Source organism: Diadema antillarum, unplaced genomic scaffold (assembly GCF_040938485.1).
Source record: "Diadema antillarum isolate AM-2024a unplaced genomic scaffold, OU_Dant_1.0 seq00000569_RagTag, whole genome shotgun sequence".
In the NCBI taxonomy this organism is placed as follows: domain Eukaryota; kingdom Metazoa; phylum Echinodermata; class Echinoidea; order Diadematoida; family Diadematidae; genus Diadema; species Diadema antillarum.
This window is the reverse complement of record NW_027271507.1, coordinates 1,723,013-1,747,084: the sequence shown is the minus strand read 5'-3', so window position 1 is coordinate 1,747,084 and position 24,072 is coordinate 1,723,013. Positions and strand designations below refer to the sequence as shown.

General features: G+C 39.0%; 1 protein-coding gene across 1 annotated transcript; it reads right to left on the bottom strand.

The window, feature by feature from the left end:
- Positions 1-1,302: 1,302 nt before the first annotated feature.
- LOC139735274 (fibronectin type 3 and ankyrin repeat domains 1 protein-like) lies at positions 1,303-23,293 on the bottom strand. Its single transcript, XM_071646029.1, has 8 exons — positions 23,060-23,293; positions 20,530-20,695; positions 12,685-12,809; positions 6,948-7,107; positions 5,505-5,736; positions 4,368-4,511; positions 2,881-3,003; positions 1,303-1,720 (listed from the first exon to the last, which is right to left on the bottom strand). Exons 1-8 carry the CDS (start codon positions 23,064-23,066, stop codon positions 1,664-1,666), a joined length of 1,014 nt encoding a protein of 337 aa, XP_071502130.1. The 5' UTR covers positions 23,067-23,293; the 3' UTR covers positions 1,303-1,663.
- Between the last annotated feature and the right edge of the window lie 779 nt (positions 23,294-24,072).

Below are 24,072 nucleotides of genomic sequence, written 5' to 3'. Positions count from 1 at the left end.
TACAAGGGCCACGATTCACAATAAGCAAAATAACATGAAAGTGTTTGTCAACACAACGCACTGAATGCCAGCACAATGCTGTACGGCATCATGGTTGGCAATTTGCAAAAGCTTCATGCTGGAAAAGAGGCCAATTGATCCAATTCACAAAAGTTTCATACCATGGGTGCGTCTGGTTTTACAGTAATTCAATCTATTGCCATTAACGGGGCTTCTAGCACATTAATGTTTCTAGAATGGTCAAGAGTTAGAAGCTTTATTGGGAAGTGCAAACTAGGCTGGATGCTCTTTCGTGTGCCACATTTCGATACTTAAAGAGGAAAACCAGTCCAAATATGTTAGTCTGACACAAAAAGAGTAAAAATTTGACTGAAATCAGATGAAAAATAAGGAAGTTATGAAATTTTGAAGTTTTGATAATTTCTCCAAAACACTTCTTGTACAGTGGGTATGAATATGCAAATGAGTGAGCTAACCATGTCATACCCTCACAATTTTCCATTGATCGTGTACAAAAAAGTGACGAAAATTTGATGTTTCTGTCATTGAAGTCTGAAACATGATGTTATTCCTGGTTGAATAACTTCAGAATAGTGATCAGTTAGATGTATGAGGATTTGAGCCTCGGGCATAATTGCCTTTGAATGAAAAATTGGAAATTTCAAAATTTTATGTACAAACTATATGGTAAGTTGTGAGGGAATGACATGCTCACTTTGCCATTTGCATATTCATATTGACTGTTCAAGAACTGTTTCCCCCCAAAATAGCAAAATTTCAAAATGTCATAACTTCCTTATTTTTCATCCGATTTCGATCAAATTTATACTGTTGAACTCGAAATATTTTACTCTTTCTTATCAGACTAACTTACATTTGGACTGGATTTCCCCTTTAACAGACCTAATTGTATGCAATGTAAATGTAGGTTGACTTGCCCTGATTTATGATACCCGAACCCTCCCCTATCTGGACAAAATAAAATCTAAATATGTGCAATATACTTCATAACAATTTTCTACTATTTTTCTTCAGATGTGGGGGGGGGGGGGGGGAAGGATTGCACTGTAAGTGGTGTGGTATGTTCACCATGTGATATTCTGTACTCAAACACTATTAACAAAGTAAGGATGGCAAAAGGAAAGCATGATGCGCTACACTACTGAATTCTTTATCAAAAGTGTAAATGAAAGAACCATGAATGCCCTGCCCTTGGGTGATAAATTTTTCTTAACTTGCATAGTGCACATTACAATGTAGGTCATAAAGGTACATATCGTCGCTGGGGCGACAAGACCTTGTATCTGCAAGTTTGGTGAAAATGACTTTTTTGGATTAATGGTCAAATAATGGGTTAAGTGATGTCCTGTCCAAATCCCAACTGTCCTTCTCCAAAAATGAAGTCACCACGGCATGTCAAAGGAAAGGCTATCCCATTCACCACAGTGCTTTGGCCGCCACATTTTTTGGCTCTCCTGAACATTTGACGTTTTGTAGATACGAGGTCTTGTCGCCCCAGCGACGATATATGTTTATCCCAGACCGCTGTGATTATGTGATGTGAAACTACTTTATCGTCGGAGATGAAACGTTGTGCTGCCTGTCAAGCGCTAATGGAGTATGCATTGAGTGGAAGGATGGTGGATGTCAACACTAGCTTCCTTCAAGGACGTTTGTTGGGGCTCTTCTGCAAAACCTTCTCGAAGTATTTCATCACACTCTGTACAGAAAAAAAAAAGGAAACATCATGGTGAGAATTGGAGGAGAGTGACATTTTACATTAAACATTCAAGCAATCTATGCAAAGGTTTACTGCCAGTGTGCCATAAAACATTTCGTACTGATCAAGAGGAATAGATCCAAAGGCAAACAAATGAATTTTTCATCAGTCTTTTTGTATCAGAAGCATGTGCAATCTCTGCTTATCAGCAATGTTACCGTCTCACACCATTATAGCCATTTTCAAGGTTTATACTAGAATTTTTCTCTTCAGTTGATGACACACTTGAGAAAGAGCTTACTGTAAAACAGGATATATTCGCGGCATTAAAATTTCGCGAATTGGAGCCGACGGCCTTTCTTGCAGCATGAAATTTTCGCAAGTTGCCACTGGCATCCAATGCATATTGTGTAGGCAAGAACTTTCAAGTGCATTTTAATTTTGCGAATGTTGGTGCTCGCGAACTTCACGAAATTTAAATGCACGTGAACATTCTTCTTTTTACAGTAACTCCTCACTGAAGGAAACTGGGTTTGCCATGCGATGACTCTATGGAGAAAGAACATATCTTGTAGGAAACAAGTCGGAAATCCACTATTTTCAGAATGAACTATTAAACTATGGCACTAATTACACATTGCTGATCTCCAATAAAAGAGGTAGCTGTGAGAATTATGAGAAACAATCGTGAATCTGTTCATAAATCTTTGTCAGTTACAGAGCTGTCGAAACAAAAACTTTGAATTAATTTCATTCAAAGTGGAACTATATCGAGCCAAACAATGAAACCACAGTTATCACAGATTCAGAGCAGAATCTAGTTGGGAGGGAAAGATATACTAACATTCAAGGTGTATTCTAGAATGTGGCAATGTGGGCGCAAAACACTGTTCCCAAATAGCTTCAATAGTGAAATGGTCCCTAACTTCTGAGGACTGATTGATCCTAAAATTGTTCCATAGAAGATCAATTGAATTGAACTTGGGTCTGATTTCAAGGCTTAGCAAAACAGGCCCCCGGTCACCTTTGATTTTAAAGTGATCAATTTATCAAAATTAATATCTGCACTTCTTGGCATCATACACACAAAGCCATGACACACCCACACATTTTAATGCTACAAAGTTTGGATGCTTGTGGGCATTCAAACTTTGACTCACTTTTCTGTCAAACGACTTGGCCATCTCATATGCTGACATGCCATGTTCCGTCCGTACCATCGGGTCGGCCCCTTTCTCCACCATCACCTGAACCAGTTTCTGGTGCCCATTTAGCGCTGCAATCTGCAGGAATCAAGAGTGAAGGTAGTTTGTTGTGCTGGTTACAGCGAATCAAAGAGGATGGTATGAAGTAAGCCTTGCTCTTTAAAAAAAAAAAAAAAGAACTGAATGATTTCTGAGGTTTGGTGAAGTTTATATCACAATAATTTCCTGAAAACAATCATCTATACTTTTATCAATTTGAAAATGTGTGGACCCATGAAAATCTGTGGCTAAAAATGGGTACCTGTTGACATATATCGTGTATGATCTTAAATTGACATACATAGTGATTGTACAAAATGTGTCCTATTTTCTAATTACAATCACATGAATTTTAGAGGGGAATGTAAAATGGGGTGGGGATCCAACCTTGCTCCCCACTCCCTGTCATCGTACATCAGTTATCCTCAGTGGAGTCATTTAAAATGTCCCCCCAAAACATCTCTTTTTTAACAAGCCACGCAAAAAAATAGATAAATAATAATTTCACAATATCATTTCACACACTTTCCTTTCCTTTTTTTTTTAAACTCCTTAAAACCTTATAGCCTTAAAGGACAAGTCCACCTTCATATACATAAGGATTGAGAGAATGCAGCAATTAGTAGAGCACATCAGTGAAAGTTTGAGGAAAATTGGACAATCCATTCAAAAGTTACGAATATTTTAAGTATCTACGCAGTCACTGCTGGAAGAAAAGACTACTACAGTGTATGATGTCACATGCATACAACTATATAAGGAAAATAAAAAGAGAATTTCACAAAACTTACTTTTTGAATAAAGTGCATATTTCTTCGACTTGCTACTGACGTATGTTAAGGGTAATATTATTCGCCCTGCCTTCTGAAAGAGAGAAGTCGAGTGTTGTTTTGTTATGCGAGAAAAATGAAAATATGTTTAATTTTCTTTATTCTTTCTTTATATCGTTGTACTCATGTGACATCACAAGCTATAGTAGTCTTCTCATCCAGCCGTGACTGAGCAGAAACTTCAAAAATTCATAACTTTTTAACGATTGTCCGATTTTGCTCAAACTGTCACTGATGTGTTCTACTAATATTGCTGCATTCACTCAACCCACATGTCTATGAAGGTGAACTTGTCCTTTAAAGCACCATGAACATTTTGTTGAATGGACTGTTGCGCTGTAGAAATGTTCACTATTATTACTACCAGACATCTCAACCTTTCTGACTGAAAAATTGGGATGATATGGCTCAAAAGTAGGAAAGAAAGAGCAGTTCCTATAGGTGTGTGTAGTAAAATCATCCAGAAAAATATGAAACTCCTGTTGAAATAAGAACTGGAAATGGTCACAATTCAGATTCTTTCCTCAAAATTCAGTATGATTGGGGAGGTCTATACTACTAATCTTCACGAACCATCAGTGGCGTCTTGTGGTCCCTGTCCTTGATGTTGACATTTGCACCAGCGTTTAGGAGGACCTCTCCAATCTCATGGTTGCCTCCAATTGCAGCACAGCGCATCAATGGAGTCCAACCTGAACTCGAATCCCTGACATCAATCTGAGATGATGACAACAAACAAGGGAAAGCAAAGGTGTGCTGATTGTATAATATGCTTGAAAAAGAATACTGAACTTGCAACTGATTGACAAAGTAATACACATCACACCTGCAACTCATGTAGCATACTTTGGCTTGGTACCAAGATAATCCACTGAACAGTTTGTGTTGGATCACAATACTGAGATATGAGACAGACAGAGAGATACCCTCAAAACAATTCCCAGGCACCCACTGGGGTGAAGGCGTGACAAGAAAAGATGAAAGCACTCCAGTCATCCAGACAGTTTTATGAGTTTTCAAGATCTGCTTGCGTGAGACTCTTAAAGTTTATCCCTTTCTTTTATTTTCATTTTATTTTTGTCTTCCGCTTTGAATACAAAGAAGCAATGGCACATTCTTTTGTTCTCCCTGGTGAAGGATGTTAAAAAAAAGAAGAGACGAATGGCAAAAGAGGGAGTTTCCCTTTTCCTTCCCTTGCCTTCAGCAGGTGAATTGGAACAACAGGATTCACATGTGCAAACCCCTAAGAAAGTCACAAAGAAGCACATGTTGTGGTCTTTGTGCTCTGTGTCAGATGGATGATTTTGGTATTTGCTTTGCTCTTAATTTGTCAGGTTAATGACTTAATTAAGTGTTCTGATGATAAATGGAGCTTTGAAACAGACAAGAATTTGTTGTTAAGAAAAAAAAAAATCTTGATCAGTGAAGTAGAAGGCTAGGACGATACAAAAAGCTTCACAGGGGTTCGTTAATCACTCAAGCACTAAATTATATTCTCCTTATGCTCCATTGGTCTGTGAAGGAGCTTAAAATTTATCTGTGAAATAATAATACTACCTGCAGGATACAATCTTTCTCCTTTCAATTCATTTCAAAGAGAAAAGTAAGCAAAGATTTATTTGTGTCATCTGCAAAATAATGGTGATTAACACTTCTTTTGTGTGTGTGTGAAAAAAATGTGAAACTTTAAAACTTTTGCAAGTTTCTCACTTTTGACCCATCCATGATGGCCCATTGCACAACGTCCTTGTTACCCCCGTCCACTGCCCAGTGCAGAGCTGTGGACCCACCCAGGTCCTTGGTGTCCCATGAAGCCCCCTGGGCCCGCAGCTGCCGGACCACCTTGAGGTGCCCAGCAAAACAAGCTAGCATAAGGGCATCCTTCCCACTGCCATTCTGCATGATGACATCAGCACCGTGTGATATAAGAAGCTCGACCATGCTGTACGAGAAATAATCATAGTATACAATGGTCACAAAGTGTTCTCTACATTGCACTGTCCAACAAGCACTGGCTGACCATCCATCTTATACACATATTTGTAAAGATTAGAATTTAACAGGAACACAGATAAAGTATACGCATGCAGCAACACTTAATGTACATTCAAACAATTAATTTTTATCTTGACACTTCATGTTTTCCATAGGGATTCCTGGTGAAAGGTATACTGCAACTGATTTTGTTATGCTGACAGTACAAACTAGCTCCATACTGGTTATAACTTCCTATATCAGTTGCAGTGCAAAGACAAGTTGCATATACATGTCGTGTATATCAAAGTAGAGAAAAACGTAGTCAGAGGTCTTGGATTAGAGTGGAAAAAAGTTGCTATTTAAAGAAGAAATAAGTAGACCTTAGGATAAAATCCCTGAACATTATATTCCCATATAAGTACATGCACTTATGAAATAACACATCATATAAAAAATGATATGCGCACATTCTCAACCAAGAGCAAGCATCTGTGTGCAATCCTCTCACACCCGAATCACAGGTGCTTTATATGTGCAAAAACTCCTAAATTTGGTACTTGTAGAAACCACAAGTGGCTTGGAGTAGCTGTGGTATAAATCTAAGCTCAAACTCACTTTCAGTGCATGAAGTTCATGACAACTGATGGGGCTAATGTTCTCAGTGAACTTGATGTCAGTCAAAGAGATAGCTTTGATACCTTACAAGATTATTAAAGAAGACAATAACACTACTATACTGTAAAAGTGGATATTTTCGTGCGAGTAATTTTTCGTGCTCGGCTGGGTAAGATGGATTTCATGTATTTTTGATTCCGCGGAATCAGGACATTAACTACTGGAACATATGACATGCAAAAATATTTGCGTGCTTTTATTTTCGCGCTAGCATCTGGTTGCTGCGCGAAAATTTCCACTTTTAACAGTAACATGTCAACTGTATATGAATGCTTGACCATAAAAGTTCCAATGAACAGTCAATATTACAAGCCCTTAGTCTAACTAAGGGACAATTAATGTAAGAGATCCGTGCATCTTGACATTTTTTAATCTAGTTAGCGAACTGGTTCACTCTACTTATATTTTATAAGTAAATGCCCAAATACCTCTTGCACACGGCATGGTGCACAATGATATTTCACAAAGCAAAAGCCATAAACACAACACACTCCCACTCACTCCGTGAGCCCCCTCTGGGCAGCGGCCATGAGCGGGGTGTAGCCGAATTTGTCTGGTACGTCGATGAGGACTTCCCCAGAGTCGAGAATCTCCCGCACCTTTTGGATGTCCTGGGTCAGGGTTATTGCCTTGTGTAGCTGCTCACCAGTTTGGGGCTCCTCTGTAAAAAATAAAGATGAAATTTAATTCTTAATGAAAAACACACATTCCCTTGACTTGTTACTGACATATGTTAAGGGTAATATCATTCCCCCCTGCTTTCTGAAAGAGGTTGCAAGTCAAACGCTCTTTCATTACACTAGAAAAATGAAAATGTTGAATTTTCTTTATATCTTCTCTATATTGTTGTACATGCAAGACATCATGAACTGCAGCATTATTTTCATCCTGCAATGGCAGCACTAAAACTTTAAGAATTCACAACTTTTCAATGGATTTTCCTCAAATTTTGTTGCGTTTAACTAATATTGCTGCATTCTCTCAACCCACACATTGTACGTAATCGGGTTTTGTTCTCCTTTAAATGTATTTCTAACTTTCATTTTTAGAGTCATTCAGTGAGTGTAATAAACAGGGCACTCAGACGCAAAAATATTTATACTAGAATGGTATAGCTATACCAAAACGGTATAGCTATACGATGAATTTATACGTCTGAATGCTGACTAACGAAACGACGTATAACGAAACGACATATAACGAAACGACGTATAGCGAAACGACGGTAAGAGCATCGTTTCAAACTAGAACTCGATAACGAATCAGCATTCCCTGTGCATCTGAACGTATGGCGACCATAGAACGGTATAACTGGGCGGGGCTTAATGGGAGCACGCACGAAAGGTGACCCCACAGCTGTCACTCATGACTATAAAAACATGCACAGTGGGAAACTGCACATCTATACGACGTTTCCCAGAACGGTCAAAATTAGAGTCTGAATGGTCTGTCAGCTATACGATGATTCTTTATACATCATTTCGTTATCAAGTTTTGGTATAAAATGGCATGCGTCTGAATAGGGGGAAAGACACTGGAATGAGTCTCCTTGCTCAATGCTATTGTACTGTGTCCCCAAGCTGTGTGTCCCAACCTCAGTGGTCTGTCAATCAAACACACTTCTCTCTATGCTTTCATGCACGAGTATGGACAAATATAATGCACACACCATGGAAAAGTGTATGCATGGTCAAGTGATTGACAGCTGCATCTCCTCAATCTAGTTTACTACTGTAGGTCAAACTGTTCACCTTGAATGAAAGAGTGCACCCACAAGCAAGCTAAACCTGAGTAGGAAACACCTGGAAGGATTGCCTGAACCAGGGAAGTACAAAATTGTAAGACAAAACTTTTTTGTCTCACCTCCCTGCCTGAACTGGATACAAGAAACATGTTTTGAAACAAGGTGATGCCTTTACAAATATCTCAGTAAACACGTTTTGTAACAAGTTCACTGTAAGTCTGAAACATCTCACAGACTGCATAATGTGCAAAGGGGACCATTTTGGAGGTCCCATGGTCTTCAGACAAAAGGAATGGCAATCAATCAAAATCCTTCACTCTCACATGTCAGAAATCAGACCCCTTCCCAAAGGGATATCAACACTCTCTCCACACTCCTCAACACTTGTCACAAGTACAGAAATGCCAAAGGAAACACTGTAAATTCTTGTCTTGGTTTCCAGCATCAGTAGTCTTTCTTTATTGACTTGGGAATATTGAGGAAAAAAATCAATCTCTCATTGTATGCAACATGTATTTGTTAAAGGCATTCTAACTGGATTAGATACTGGATTTCAGCGACACAGTGAAATGTCTTGCGACAACTTTCCCTATAACCTCAATTTACAGGATCACTAGTCTTGAAAAGAATAAAACTAAATATCTCCAATAACCACTGCAAATAACCCTTTTCTTGCTCAAGAAGACAAATTTCTCAACACTTTTTCATTCCCAGTGAAAGTAAACCAACTCTCTTTCTTACATTTTTTCAAATACATGATGCAAAAACCAGTAAATATTTAGATGCAATTTTTTTTTTTGGTGACTGCTCATCATGTAATCAAGCATCATTCACATTATTGAGCAGTATGACATTGATGTACAGGTAACATTGATTTTTTTTTTTATATAGTGGCTACTATGAAACACAATCACTTTCCCTCTAACGAGAGAACATTCCCCTTCCTCTGAGAAAATGATGAATACCTACATTTTCAAGATTTTAAAAAAAAAAGTCCTTTCTGAAGACTATCCTGTCCTGTTACAGAGTCTGAAACTATTCTTGTCTCCTTCACCCAACACCGTTCTGGTTCATTTCAAGAGAAAGAGATGATAGGGTTACGGCTGTTAAGTGGTGCCAACTGAGTTTACACTTTCTCAAGGAGTAGAACATCTTGTTTTCTTTTCTTTTCTTTTGTCCTTTTTCTTTTAAAACAGAGTGTAAAGGCTTCTCAAAAATTTGATTCCTCTGCTTTGTTTTGTTTTGGGGTATTTTTCTCTAGTGCAATTTGAGCTGTAGGATAAAATGGAACCTGTACTCAGTGATTCCTGTGTGTTCTCCTCCACCGAATGCTGAGCTGAGAGTTTAAAATAGGTTGCTCACTGACCCTGTTTTCCTGACCCGTCCTCCTTTTCTGAATCTTTGTTTAGTGAACCACAGATATACACCTTACAAAGTATGTGCCTGCATGCTTATACATTATTGGTCATTTGCAACCCTTAAGACTATATGAATTGTAGGCCTACAATGTACAAGTGGTTGAAAAAAAAAAACCAAAAGTTTACAAAAGACAAACAACTGCATCATAATCTGGTCTGCATGCCCTGTGAATGTCGCTGAGATTTGCATCAATAAATATTTCAGAAACATCTTGTGCACACACTTCACAAAGGGTGAGATACATAGAAAAGTCAGATTCTGGAGGCTTGTGTTTGATGCATCCTTCATCTCTAAAAGTATAAATACAACCTCACTTGACTTCTTTACGTTTGGACTGGGGGGGGGGGGGGGGGAGGGGGCAGAGACATTTTAGATTCAGAGAGTTTGGATCAATATTTGTTAGTGACCCTGCTCCTGAGTTTCATGGAGCAACCTACACTGTTTTATGTATCTCTTGCCAATATGAATGATTTCTTCAAATTATAACCTGACTTCACAAATGACATGGGCTTTAAAGAAGGGAATTGAATGTAAACAGTTCACATACAATGCATGAAAGATGGCCCACAACAACAACAAAAGAAGAGTGATTGCAAAGTTCACTGGAACCCTTGGCTCCTCAGTAAAGGCTAACGTTGAATATGTACCAACTGGTAAAGTATGCCCATGCTGAACAATTTCTTCATGAGTCAACAATTTCAGCAGTAGACAATGCTAAACATCTGTTACCATGGCAACTCAGCACACAGCATGCAGCTGTGATAATTAATGTCAAGTGTTCCTTCTCTGATTGACAGCCACAATGGGACGCTCGTCAAATGCTTCTCTTCATCAACCTTTAAAGCTTCAGCCCTGCCCTGTTGCAGTCTAGCTGCTGTGTTCAAATCACATTTTATGGCTGTAGCCAAATGAAAGGCGGGCTTGCACACATTTTATAAAAATTGATTTCTGCAGCATGAACACACACAAATAAATCCCCACATATCACGATCCACATCATGATGTGAAAATTGGTCCATCTTGCTTTTTTTTTACCCCTGCAGGTCATAATTTACCTCGCACAGTGTGAGCAACTGCACATGAAACAAAAAAATATGATTATTGTTGTATCTACTCCATGATGCCATTCACCATACTGCTTCTGTGGTGAGGGTGCTCAAATCACAATCATAGCTGGAGTTCAGGGAATATAGATTGCTTGGCTTGCAACTGGATTAGTTTTTTTGGTCATGTGTGATCAACTGCAAATCAAATCGAGTTTTGCATCTTGATTAAAAACCGATTAAACTCTTGTGCATTAATGGGCCTCATCACTTAAATGTCACATTTGTGTGCATTTCCGCTTTTTTCATTTTATTGTGGTGGTTTTGTTTATTCCATCCCCCCCCCCCCCCCCCCCGCCCTACTCTTGCATTTTTTCTGTTACAATTCTCTCTTGTTCTCTTTGTTTAAACTATGTTTACAGGCAGCATTCAAATAATGCATTCCATCTTGCACCTGTCTGCATTCCTACCTATTGTTTGGCCTCTCCTATCCTATCCCATCCCACATCTATTTTTCATCCCTCTCTTTGGCATAACATCTCTCTCCCTCTCTATCGCTCTCCCTCTCTCTCTATCTATTTATCTATTTATCTATCTATCTATCTATCTATCTATCTATCTATCTATCTATCTATCTATCTATCTATCTATCTTGGAAAGCAGGACAGAAAAAACTAGAAGTGATGAAAAAGTGGTTTCGCAGAGTTGTATTTGTGCATGACTAACACACGTTCTCATTCTTGCGTATCAATGCATTTGTGTGTACTGTATGTGTCCCAATCTCTGTAACTCTGATCAGTTTAAACATAATAGATAACTTTGTGATGTCCTCATCTCTATTAGTATTACCATGACCAATAAGTAACAAATCATTTGAAACATTAAAGAATAAATCTGCTTCACTTGTTTATGTATGACTCGAATTGGATTTCTATGCTGATGTATGATTCAACCTATGTTAACTGTAATTGATTGATCTTGTTTGTACGTTTGCCTCTTTACAGTTGCAACTGATGTGATTTTGAACAGCTGCCTCATTTCTTATTAACAGACCACATGAGAATGATGTATAATTAATTACAAAGGGATCATTTCATCCAGGTATATCAAAAAGAGTATGAGGAATAGAATTTGCAGCACATTGGATGGTGCACTCCCTAATCAACTCAATGCTATACCATCCCTCCCTTCACCTAAGTATTCTACATCCAGCTCAGAAAAGAGAAAAAAGAATTGTGAATTTCAGGGCAACCCAAGTGGGTAAAGGGCACCAGCTCTTGAAGACTCCTCTTCCAAAAAGGGCAGGGCCAACATTTGTTTTGTGCTGCGGCAGCTCGAAAGAGACATTTCACATACCCATCACCAATCAACTACAAAGATGGGACTGAAATGTAATTAAGGCAGCTAGCATCGAACGATAGGGAAAGAGTTTGATGAAATAGAAAACCCTGATCAATTATTACTGTCAGAGAATCGACTGGATTACAGGTGATCTCTATCATGCTAATATGTGATATGGGGAAAGACAGCATGCCTGTCTAAACAATGCATTTCAGGTCACTGAAATAGGGTTACACCTTGCTTTCTGTACAAGTGGTACTGTATCATACTGTCAAAGTATATCACTTCTTTTTTTTTTTTTTTTCTTTTTTTTTGGGGGGGGGGGTCTCATTTCAGATATTTTGGTGGTTTTGAGTTTGTCGAAAGTTGGTACATGCACAAATTTGGCGATTTCTTATGGCCTTCTCAGCCGATGCGATTTGAACTATGAAACTGTAGGTGCCATCTTTTTTTTTTTTTTTTTTTTTTTTTGGGGGGGGGGGGGAACAAAATCTTGCCCTCCCTTGCAGAGCAAATGTCATGTGTATTTTCAACTTGTATGGCCTAGTCCCAGCTTGGTTCACATTTACCAGAGCTGTGAGCAATAAAAGACTGCAAAGAAATGTATTATTGAGCAGACTTTGTACTGGCACTCCTTTCATTAAAACTCAGTGACATTCGAGTAAATTTAGCTGTGACAGAAAATACTCACTGGTTGTTGTGACAGTGACAGCTGGACTGAATTCGCTGTTCCCGTTGTTGTTCATGACTTTGAGACGATACTTGTACTGCGAGGAAGGCTCAAGACCATCAAACACGTGATTTGTTCCGTAACCCCTGCGCAAGAATTCAAGAAAAATCATACAAATGTGGAAGTTTGTAAACATCATAAAAAAAAAAAGAATATGTAGAGAGATATATTTATTTCTGAGACAGGGTTCATGCTTCATATATTATAAAGAGCTGTTCCCGTTGTTGTTCATGACTTTGAGATGATACTTGTACTGCGAGGAAGGCTCAAGACCATCAAACACGTGATTTGTTCCGTAACCCCTGCGCAAGAATTCAAGAAAAATCATACAAATGTGGAAGTTTGTAAACATCATAAAAAAAAAGAAAAAAGAATATGTAGAGAGATATATTTATTTCTGAGACAGGGTTCATGCTTCATATATTATAAAGAGACAGTCATGCCATCTGGGCAAGATAAGCAATTCTCCATCCATCCCCCTTCTTTCTTTCGCTTTACATGATATTGGATACCACAGCAGCATTGTATTGTGCAGTCTTCAATCCTGTAATTCATACACTCTGCAACCCTGCACGGTGGAGTCAATAAAGTGAGATATTATCCTTCGCACCTGCCCATGGCCTGAACCGACTTCGCTCTTCATCGATCACTCGGCAATGAACATCCAGCCACGCACCTGTAAATTATCAGTTGAGTACCGGTACATGTGTGCTCCATAAAAAGATAAGATAATAAACTGATATATTGGGAACTGGGGGGGGGGGGGAAGGGGAGAAAAAAACAGAAGAGAGAGAGTAATGCACCCTGTGGTTTTGAAGGTAGCAGACCCAAAAGAGCATTATGCCGGTTTTATTGATTTTAACTCATAAGACAGGAAGTGTTGATGGACACTTGAGACCTGCCCAAGAAGGTGAATTCATGTAATGGACGAAAGTGTACAACTACCATGTGCAACGTACTACCTGTGTATGGTAACATTTGCATTACCATAATGTTTACAGTAATTTGCCAGCACCATTCTCATTAGCAAACTACCATGGCAATAGATACCATTGTGACTTAACTCATTCACATAATAATGTAGGATTTCTGGTCAAGAGGTACACCTCTGTATGGTTAAAACAAGCACTGTGAATGCACATACTAGTAGCTCCTACTGGAGAACACAGGAAGCATGTCAGGTCACGTGAGAAATACGGCCGCTGTATGATCTGTGGTCATCGTGACATGATTCACATTCAAATCTTGAATGCGGATTTCACGGCAAGCTTGAATTACAGATGTACCACCCTATGTACCCTACTACTGTATTTCACAATGTACACATATGTACATGTACGTATTTCTTGGTGCATTTGCATTCACATTAGGGCCATTCCCATTGCAGGTGAAAACTCGCGATATTAGAAAAATCGCGAAGTTACTGTGAAAGTTGCCTAGCAACTCTCACTAAACCATTGCCTGAAAAATCGCAAGACAGAGTGCGATTTTTCTAACTTCGAGCTAAACTTTGCAAGGAGTTTTGCAATGAGAACGCACGCAGCAGAAATATCGCGATATTACTCACGTGACTTCCGTATCTGCTTGACCCCTAACAAAGGCCGAGCACGCGATTGGAGTAAACTGGGCATGCTCAGTACGTCATGAAAGATCGCGATTGTTGGCATCGGAGCTAACTTCGCAATGTTTACCTGCCAATGTGGACACAAAGGTAAAACATCGCGAGTTCTCATATCGTGATTTTTTGCAGTGAGAATGGCCCTAATGTGAATTACTGTGGTATTTCACCAGCCAGTACTGTGCATACATTTATTCTCCTACAGGAAAAAACTGGATGTGTGTTACGCAGTGTAAGGTCACATCTAAAACACACAGCTGTATGATCTGTGGTCATCGTGACATGATTCAAACATAAATCTTGCATGCATATTTCACTCAAAAGTTTTAATTATCACCCCAAATACCACAGTATTTGGCGATAGTTCTTTAGTATACAGGGTACTACATGTATAAAACACAATTTCTGCTCTTTTCTAAAAATTTTCCTTTTCTTTTGATTTTTCCTAAAGACAACTCCAACAGTATACACTATTTTGTAGGTCATGAAACAATGAGCCTGAATCAAATCTTTTTCCTATGAAAGTTATCTCTTTACTCAACCGAAATTAAAAAGGGTACACGATATTGCACATGACAATATGCCATAGGCTCAATGTAACCTGTAAGGCTCCACAAAGAAAATATCTGTGCCATGATATTGATTGGGAGTCAATGTCAGGAAGGTCAGACCTCACAGGAAAACAGACTAGATGTATAACAAGCATTTCTTTGGTTCACTGAGAACCTTCCAAAGTCATTGTTGTAGCGAACGCATCCGTCTACGATGTGAAAAATCAATAAACATATTACAACTCTCTGAGAATAAAACCTTCCTCTCCTTTTTCCTCCCTCCTGACATTTGCAGTGAGGCTGAGACAGAACCCAACGGCTCTTTGCTGTGCGTCACTGCACTGAAGCAGAACAGAGCACAATTAGAGCAAGATTTCTACTCGACAAGAACAATACAGCATGCACTGTCGGCTTCATCGACCCAACACAATACACTTTTTCCAGGATATGCCAGGGGAAAGCAGTTGTGAGTGTATCAGTTGGAATTGACAGCCTCTAATGGATGCTCTTCGTGACTGTTTGACACACAAAAAGTGCACCTTGCAACCACTGAATCAACACTTAAAATACACTTTAGAATCTGTGGCTTCAGAGATGGAATATAACTTAAAAACAATTAGTCCATGGAGGTTGTTGTACCTGTACCTCCATGGCTAGTCTAAATCCCATGCCATCATCTTCTTTATGCATTTACGTATATTTTATAAATTATGTTTTCAAACTTTATACAGTATACAGCATATGCAAGGATATATAAAGCCAAAAATATTTTCCTATTACTGGTATTAAGGACCTGCAATTACTACCACTTACAGTTACAGTGTATATTAAAGATGAGATGGCCTCTTCTAATTGTGATGCACCTACTGAGTTAACATGAGTAAAAGTTGGAGCATTAAAAGTCTGAAAGTCAGACTAGGTAATAGCTGCCCTGGATCACCATAGATACCTTGTACCTACAACCACTTATCTCTGTAAAGTCCACGTACACTCAAGGATTATGCTAATTAAATGGCAGCCATTTCTATTTGCCAACCTATTCATCTGCAGCAAATCACAATTTACTCAGACTGCAACCTTTGCATATTGTAAAGTGAAGTATATTCATGATCCATGTAAAAAAAAAAAGGAAAAAAAAATACTATGTCTAAATACAGCCAGCATCTACGAAAAGATCTACTATGTAAGCTTCAAAAGGAAGGGGTCAACTCAAGCATGCATTTAACATGTGGCTGTTTTGTGACAGATTCTGTTTTGGGTTGTTCCTTTTTCAAGATGTGCCTTTATACACTAGGGTTTCTGTTTCACTGAGTTTCCAAGAGGGTCTTCATTCAAGCTTTGCACTGGCTTTTGATAGCCAACTATCTACAATTGTGCCAGAAATGCACACAAAAGCTGGCAAGAGCCCAGCACAGTGTGAACCCTAGCTCAGCAAAGATGTACCAGTGGGGTTGGAAACAGAAATAGCCACTGGTATACAAAACCAGCAGGCCATTTGCAAAACCTGCTGAGGATATGGGGGCAGATTATCAGACGAAGTGAGGTCTTCAATGTTCAAGCCACATGAAAGAAAAAGACTATCGGTACTGACTGACTAAAGCATGTTTCTCAAACTGCTACAAACTGTTTTCAATCTAAAGCATGCTTATGGCTATAAAATGATAATAAACATTACAGTATCTCTTTCTGCAGGGAAAATTATCACTTTTGCTTGAAGTCATTTGTTTGATAGGTCTTAGTTTGCTTTTGTTTGTTGTTGCATTTTGGGGTGTAATTTTTTGTTTCTTGTCTGTTTGTTTGTCGTTGTTGTTGTTGTTGTTTTTTTTTTGGGGGGGTTGATCTCTTGTCAATGAAGCTTGTTTGTTAACTGTTCGATTGTATCATAACTACGTCATCTCTGTACCACTTAAGTGCACTTACAATCAAAACCTCGAGGCTACTGAAACAGCATATGTCTAACCACAGCACCAATACGAGATTCCTACATCTCAGCAAAGAACTTTTGAAAATAACATTTTAAGACAGCATAGGTGAATACCACTGGCCACATGTACATTGTATAGTACTTAGGGACATTTCTGTGGTTGACATTCTATGGTTCTGTGGTTCTGTGGTTAACATTGGCATAAATATGTGCGTAGCATGAAAATTTCACAGATTGGAGCTGACGGCCTTTCTCGCAGTATGAAATTTTCACAAAGTGCCACTGGCATCCAATGCATATTGTGTAGGCAAGAACTTTTGCGTGCATTTTAATTTCGTGAATGTTGGCGCTCGCAAAATTTGCAAAATTGAAATGCTTGCAAACATTCCTCGTTTTACAGTAATATCTACAAAACCATGATCTCTAAAATAATGATGATGAACAAGTACACAGATGGCAGACAGTACATGTAGGCCTATATGTCACACATGTGGTACATTGTGTGAACTTGGCTGCTGCTACTACGAGTTGCTACATCAGTGCAATGTCAGACAAATTTTGCACAAATGTAAATAAATGTCATTAGGCTCCACATGCTTTTTCAATTAAAAGGCTTTTGGACATAACTCATACTGTATTTTAAGACAGGTCCACAAACTTGTATCAATCAAGCAAGCCATTAGAACTGTCAAACATTGCATTTGCAACCATGGAACAATTATCCATTCCAGGGAAATCAAAATCTAGAATGACTTTCTGCTATCAACCCCACAAAAAACACTAATCCCATATCACATTGCTAGGTCCATTGCCTCATCAAATTAGAAATGCAGACCATGCAACTTACCTTAGAGAAGAAGTTATTCCCACGAGTTATTGGAGCTGAGTGACTTTTGTCCACATCAAACCCTTTATGTCGGCCACACTTACAGTAAGTATGTGAATCTTGGAAGCTGCCTAGTAACAATGGCATCTAATATCGTACAGCAGATATCGAGAAAAATTTCTTCCCTATTCCCCTCTCTCACCCATTCCCCTCTCTCACCCATCCCAGCCGTTTTAGCTGCCAAACAGGATGGTGTAAAAAATATGTGACGTAGAAATCATTTCCCCCCTCATAGCTGACCAATGACAGATGAGCGCCTTTGGATCGCTCAAGAACGTTTACACCTCGTATCACAGTGTCTCATATGCAACCACTTCACGCTTCTACAAGTGAAGCATTGTGGTCACTAAGGAAACATACGAAATGTGACGTTCGCATTATTAATTAAAGGATTCGCCATAATTAAAACTAAAAATAACAAATGCTGCCACCTGTCTTGCCTTAAACACCTCGGCAAAACAACTGAGCAGTTCATTCTTCACTCGGGGGAAAAAAAAACACTGTACATTGGTAAATAGAAATCATGTGAAAAGTTCATCTGAAGGTTAATGTGGTTAAATTGCAGTTTATACTTTATGAAATCAATGTTATAAATAATCTTAATACATGCTCGGTTGACTTACACTGTGCTTTTTTAAGGGGGTGGGGAAAGTTGTGGAATTGTAATCTGAGTTGTGAATGGATGTGCACGGCATGCTGTGTCATGCTTCAGGTAGAAGTTTCCTTGGTAACAAATGTGGTTACATAATTCATTAGCTGTATCCAAGCTACACATCTGTACAGTCTTATCATAATCATGGAGTTGCGAAAATTCACCCTTTTAAAGGATGTGTACAGTTCTGGTTGAGGTGAGAATTTAGCTTTTAACGTTTTGCGAGATACTGTAAAAGTGGAAACATCTGATTTGAGTTCAGAAACCACTCTATGAGATGTCAAAGAGCATGCGATTCTAAGGCGTATCAAAAGTTTATTTGATGAAAATCAGTTTTGAAATGGCTGGGATATCCAAAAACGAGGTAAAACAAAGAGATCTTAATAAAATGCGTGGGTGTCGCCTTTTATTATTATCACTTTTTTTTGATATCTCAGCCATTTGAAAACCAATTTTCATCAAATAAACGTTGAATCCTTCATAAAATTACATGCTCTTTCAAATTTCATAAGAGGTATCTCATTATCTCACTTAGGAATGTTAAAAGCATGAATCCCCACCTCAACCAGTACTGTACAGCCTTCTTGGAATTAAAAAAAAAAAAATGAGATAAGGCCTATTGGGGGCATGTCTCACGAAAAACATATTGTATTTCTTGAAAAACGCAATAATTGCATTACAGCAGCAATCACACCCAACTGGTCCTTTCCTGGCTACTGCCAAAGCAATGACGCATGTTGCCACTTACAAATATTGCAAACATCTTTATGAAACAGGTCCCCAAACGACTTCAGACAACCTCGGGCGAACAACAACGCTATGAGAATTCCACTGAGAGCAGCTGAAACCGAGGCCAATGATCCATAACGACCACAATTTCCCCCCACAACAGCAATAAATGGTGCTGGCTGCCATTATCCTCAGAGCTGATGGTACACATTTGAACTGCTTCCAAGCAGAGCCAAAACAGAATATCCCAGACATTGCCCAGAAGGGGCACCAAGAATCCTTGAAGGTTTTATGAACTGGGAAAATGCTCCACAATAAGCAAGTGAAAGATTTCAAAGTTTGTGAAAAATCCAATGAATTCATTATTGTGTACAGGTCTTTTGTCAATCTGAGGCCACAGACAATCCGTACATAACGAAAGCCAAGCTATATCTATTGATCTGTCCCTCATGTCATCTGAAGATTTCATCTGTCTTTCCTGTAATGTTTCATTTCGTTTCTTCTAGAAAATCTGAAAGATCCGGAGATACACATTGCACATTAAATCAGCAAATTTTTGCATATTGACTAAATTTTATGTTACATCGGTCAGGTAAATACACACATACTCCTTGATAATCCTTTTGAAGATTATCAACTCTCTTCCTGTTCAAAATTAACGGATCCACACACAAACACACACATACACATATGAAGTGGTTTAATATGATTGATGCTCAGAGAATACATGTTACTGACTATCTATCACTCAAATTAAAAGAGGAAAATTAGACTGTGAGAAGGGTATACTTATTGTTGATTAGGTCTGAGGCATACAAAAAACATACAACATTACTAAAATAAAACATTAATGCCAAATCTCACCATCTCTCTCTCTCTCTTATGTTCATTTTTAATGTCGTCATGGCATTTTGTCTCTTCTTTCACCTCTCCCATTCACCAAGTTCTCTCTTCTCTCTCCTTTTCTGTCTTTGGCTCTCATTACCAATCCACAAGAGATTAGTAAAGACCTTATACAACACATAGATCTTCTAGCCAGCCCATCAAAGTACCCCACAAGTTTTCCAAGCACAATGCTCTGCTTTGACTGTTCGATCTGACACCTTTTTGAGACAAGATATCTTATTCAATGTATAATTACGTAAAGGTTTCGAAGAGCAGCCTTGATCTTAGACTGACTTGCATACTTGTACCAAAAAGAAAAAAAAAAAATAATGGCTCCGGTGACACTTCATGGCGGAGGCATACAAATGGGATAAGAGGAAGTGTCTTTTGCATTCTTTGGTAAATTGGCCTTTACTAAATTGGAAACAGAGGTCTGTTCAAAACAGAATTAATGACAACAAATGATGACAAAGAACAACAATAATTCAAAACACAGACAAGACGCATTGCTGTCCTGTGAAAAATGGAAAATGAAACTTTTCTTTCAGCAGCTTCTCTTACGTGTAGACATTGCCCCATCCCTGGGTGAGGTCTGACTCCTGGATGATGTAGCGTAGCCTCCCATCTCCCTTGGCAACCGTATCCTGCTTGGATGCCTTTTCCCAGTACAGCTCGATGCTATGATGTGTCACCTTTCCCACGACAGGGGGGTCTGGCTTTCTGGGCACTGCAGAAATAAATCATAGGATCATACTTTAAATCACTCTCTACCATGATTGGAGTGGGAAGTGTTAGGGTTAATCTATCAAAGTACAAAGCTATTGCACTTTGTGCCAAGGAACAAAATCAAGCATTAAATTGAATTATGCAGTATTTCATTGCCAACACTGGATTGGGTGGCATATGGAAAATGACAAATTCAACCAATAAGACTGCTTGAACAACATGAGTAAGCAGAATAAATGGGGCACTTAATTTGACGATGATTACTGAAAAACAAAAATAAAACTGCTGACAGCCTGTACCGCATGAATGATCTCTATCAAGCACTTTGGTCATGACATGTAATGGTTGAAGCCATTGACATCACCAAAACATGTGGAGCACTTTGTCAAAAAAAGCTGGCAATGCGCAATTAGCAAGATTAATAGTTGCAATTACCCAGTGTCAGCCATTAATATTTCTCTAATGGCCTTTTCACAGTGATGGGTGAGTCTGCATTCAAGCGCGCTCGCACTCTCTCTCATATACCCTGTGCTGCTGACATTCTGTACAATCACTACCAACTAACATCTGAATCTCCAGTCAGATTGAACATACAATGTACTTGTATGTGATAAACAATGTACCAAATGAATATTTCATACATGTATTCTTTGCAGTAACATAACATTACAATGTGAATTTCATTAAGAACAGTTTTCCAATCACCTCAAAATGCATACCATGTAGCAAAACTGATATTTGAAAGATCATTAGATAAATTCACCCATTATTTTCACTTATTTGTGCCTCTCTCAGAGCTGATTTTCATATGACACATTTTTGTCAGAAAACTTATTTCTTCTTTTCGAGTATACTCGGGACTCGTCTTCAACTGGTTAAAAGACTCCTCCAGACAGACTTTTTTTTTTCTATCTAGACTACGCAGCTCTACATGGGATGTTTTAAAGCAAGCTGCCCATGATTCGACCATAATCATGCAATCCAAAATTTGAGGGGGTTGGACAACTCGACCGCGGGATAACCCGACCCTGGACAACTCGTCCCTACCCCTGGACGGGTCGAGTTGTCCAGGGTCGGGTTTGCGATTGGACAATTCGACCCAACTTTATTTGTGCCAGATTTGTAAAGAATGAAAGACATTTTTGTCATAAAAATGTATGGAAAAAGGTTTTATTCATTTTTAAGGCAATTCCATTTTATTTTCTGATGCTGCAAAGCAATATTTAACGGCATCTTCCCTGCTCTGAGACTCTTGGTGACGGAGCTTTTTCTTGTGACGACAGGCTGTACGGTAAGGTGAAATTTGTTGAGAAATTTCCATTAAATGCTAATAACCAACAATTAAATATAGTATTTCATATAGGTACAATTGTATGTGTTTTCTATCCTTGTTGTTATTCTCATGAGCAGAGGAATCATTTCTGTACGAAAAATGAAACAAATGTCTATGTCGAATCGTCTTCGTTCGTACTCGTTCGGTTTCCATACTTTATTGTTGGTTATTAGCATTTATTAGGCCTAATGAAAATTTCTCAACAAATTTAACCTTACCGTACAGACTGTCATCACAAGAAAAAGCTCTGTCACCGAGCATCTCAGAGCATCAGAAAATAAAATTAAGGAATTGCCTTATGAAATACTATAGATCAGTCCGGGAAACCCGCTCATGAGGACCACTCCCGCGTACAAGGACTGCCCCGCCTCATGAGGACCGCCCCCACGCCTCATGAGGCCCGGGGGGAACGCCTCATGAGGTCCCCTATTCATTTCTTATTCATCTCACATCTGACGTATAAATTGTCGCAACTTTGCACGGTGATTTTTTGTTACACACACATGTCCACTATCCATGATGAAAAGAAGAAAATAATCCTGACTGTTTTTTTTTTTTCAAAACTCGATTTTTGAAAAAAAAAAACAGACAGGATTTTTTCTTCTTTTCATCATGGATAGTGGACATGTGTGTGTAACAAAAAATCACCGTGCAAAGTTGCGACAATTTATACGTCAGATGTGAGATGAATAAGATTAAGAAGTAAATAGGGGGCCTCATGAGGCGTGGGGGCGGTCCTCATGAGGCAGGGCAGTCCTCGTACGCGGGGCGGTCCTCATGAGCGGGTTTCCCGGACTGAGATTGTTGGTTATTACTAGGATTTAATGGAAATTTCTCAACAAATTTCACCTTATTGTACAGACTGTCGTCACAAGAAAGATCTCTGGGGGTGTTTCACAAAGAATATAAGTCGATCTTCAACTTTAATTTTTCGTGAAACACCCTCCTGATGTCCACATTTGCATTACTCTAACAGTGTTAGTCATTACAGGGTAAAATTTACCACAAATTAGCACAAGGCACAATGCCTACCTGACATGGTTTTGCAGAGTTGGTGGAAGTGTTTACACTCAAAGTCCAATGGGGAGAAATCTGCACGTAGCAAATTCACGATATTTAGTTCATTCTCTAGCAGTGTGTCTTGTCTTCGAAAAGTTAGGATCGACCCTCTGCTCAGTAGTCTAGCGTTGTACTGACTAGCTAGCTCGCAGGATCTCTAAAGTCCCAGATACAGCAGCGATACCGGATGTTGAGCAAACAGGTCAATACGGCTACGGAGGGGTACGGGCGGCGGGGCGCGGGCGAGGAGCGGAACCAGCGAGTGATCCAGCGGGTTGATAGGGCTAGCTTCTCGTGTGATGTGGGTACCGCGTCCGTAGCAGCGCGAGAGACTAGACTGCAGCCAAACTGAATAATTATATGGAGGCGAAGCAGATCCCCAGGAACAACACTATCAAATCAAGATTCTTTGATGTGCCCTAGAAAGATAACAACCTTCAAGTTACAGATTCCTGTCGTGTCGTAGTACAGGTCGTTAGATACCGCACTTGATTTCGGCTCCTCAGTCGCAGTCGATCGACAGTTTTTGGTGTGTTCGGATCGCTCGTCGATCGTCAAACAACATAACAGTCTAGTATAAGTATAGTAGCACGTACAAAAAATATAAAGTGACGCGCGGAGGACCCAGTCGTTTTCAGTGACGTGTTAGTTCACAATGTGTATGAGTAACGCACATACTAGTAGTGGCTAAATCACGATCTAAATACTGCTGTTACACACGTCTACAAAGTCTGAAAGTTGGATGTCATTTACTATGTGCAAGATGTATGAAACTAGCACAAAACTTTGGGTACTTTTTAGAAAATATTCACGGCATCCCTTAAGACTCTGGTCCAAGTACTCTGACACCTAGCAAAAGAAAGAACATCAACAGAACGATTCTTAGAGCATACTCAAAACAAGATGTGAAACACAACTAATGCCCGATATGTCAAGGGTAATATTCTAATTTCTAGGCCTATTCCCCTGCTGTCTGCAAGATGTTA

What these genes read in the sequence shown, in the direction of transcription:
- LOC139735274 (XM_071646029.1), bottom strand. An exon ending in ACCACAAGACGCCACTGATG is followed by an intron (nt 3,004 to 4,367) that starts GTTCGTGAAGAT and finishes TGATTCCTGCAG; the next exon opens with ATTGCAGCGCTAAATGGGCA. An exon ending in CCAAGTCGTTTGACAGAAAA is followed by an intron (nt 1,721 to 2,880) that starts GTGAGTCAAAGT and finishes TTTTCTGTACAG; the next exon opens with AGTGTGATGAAATACTTCGA.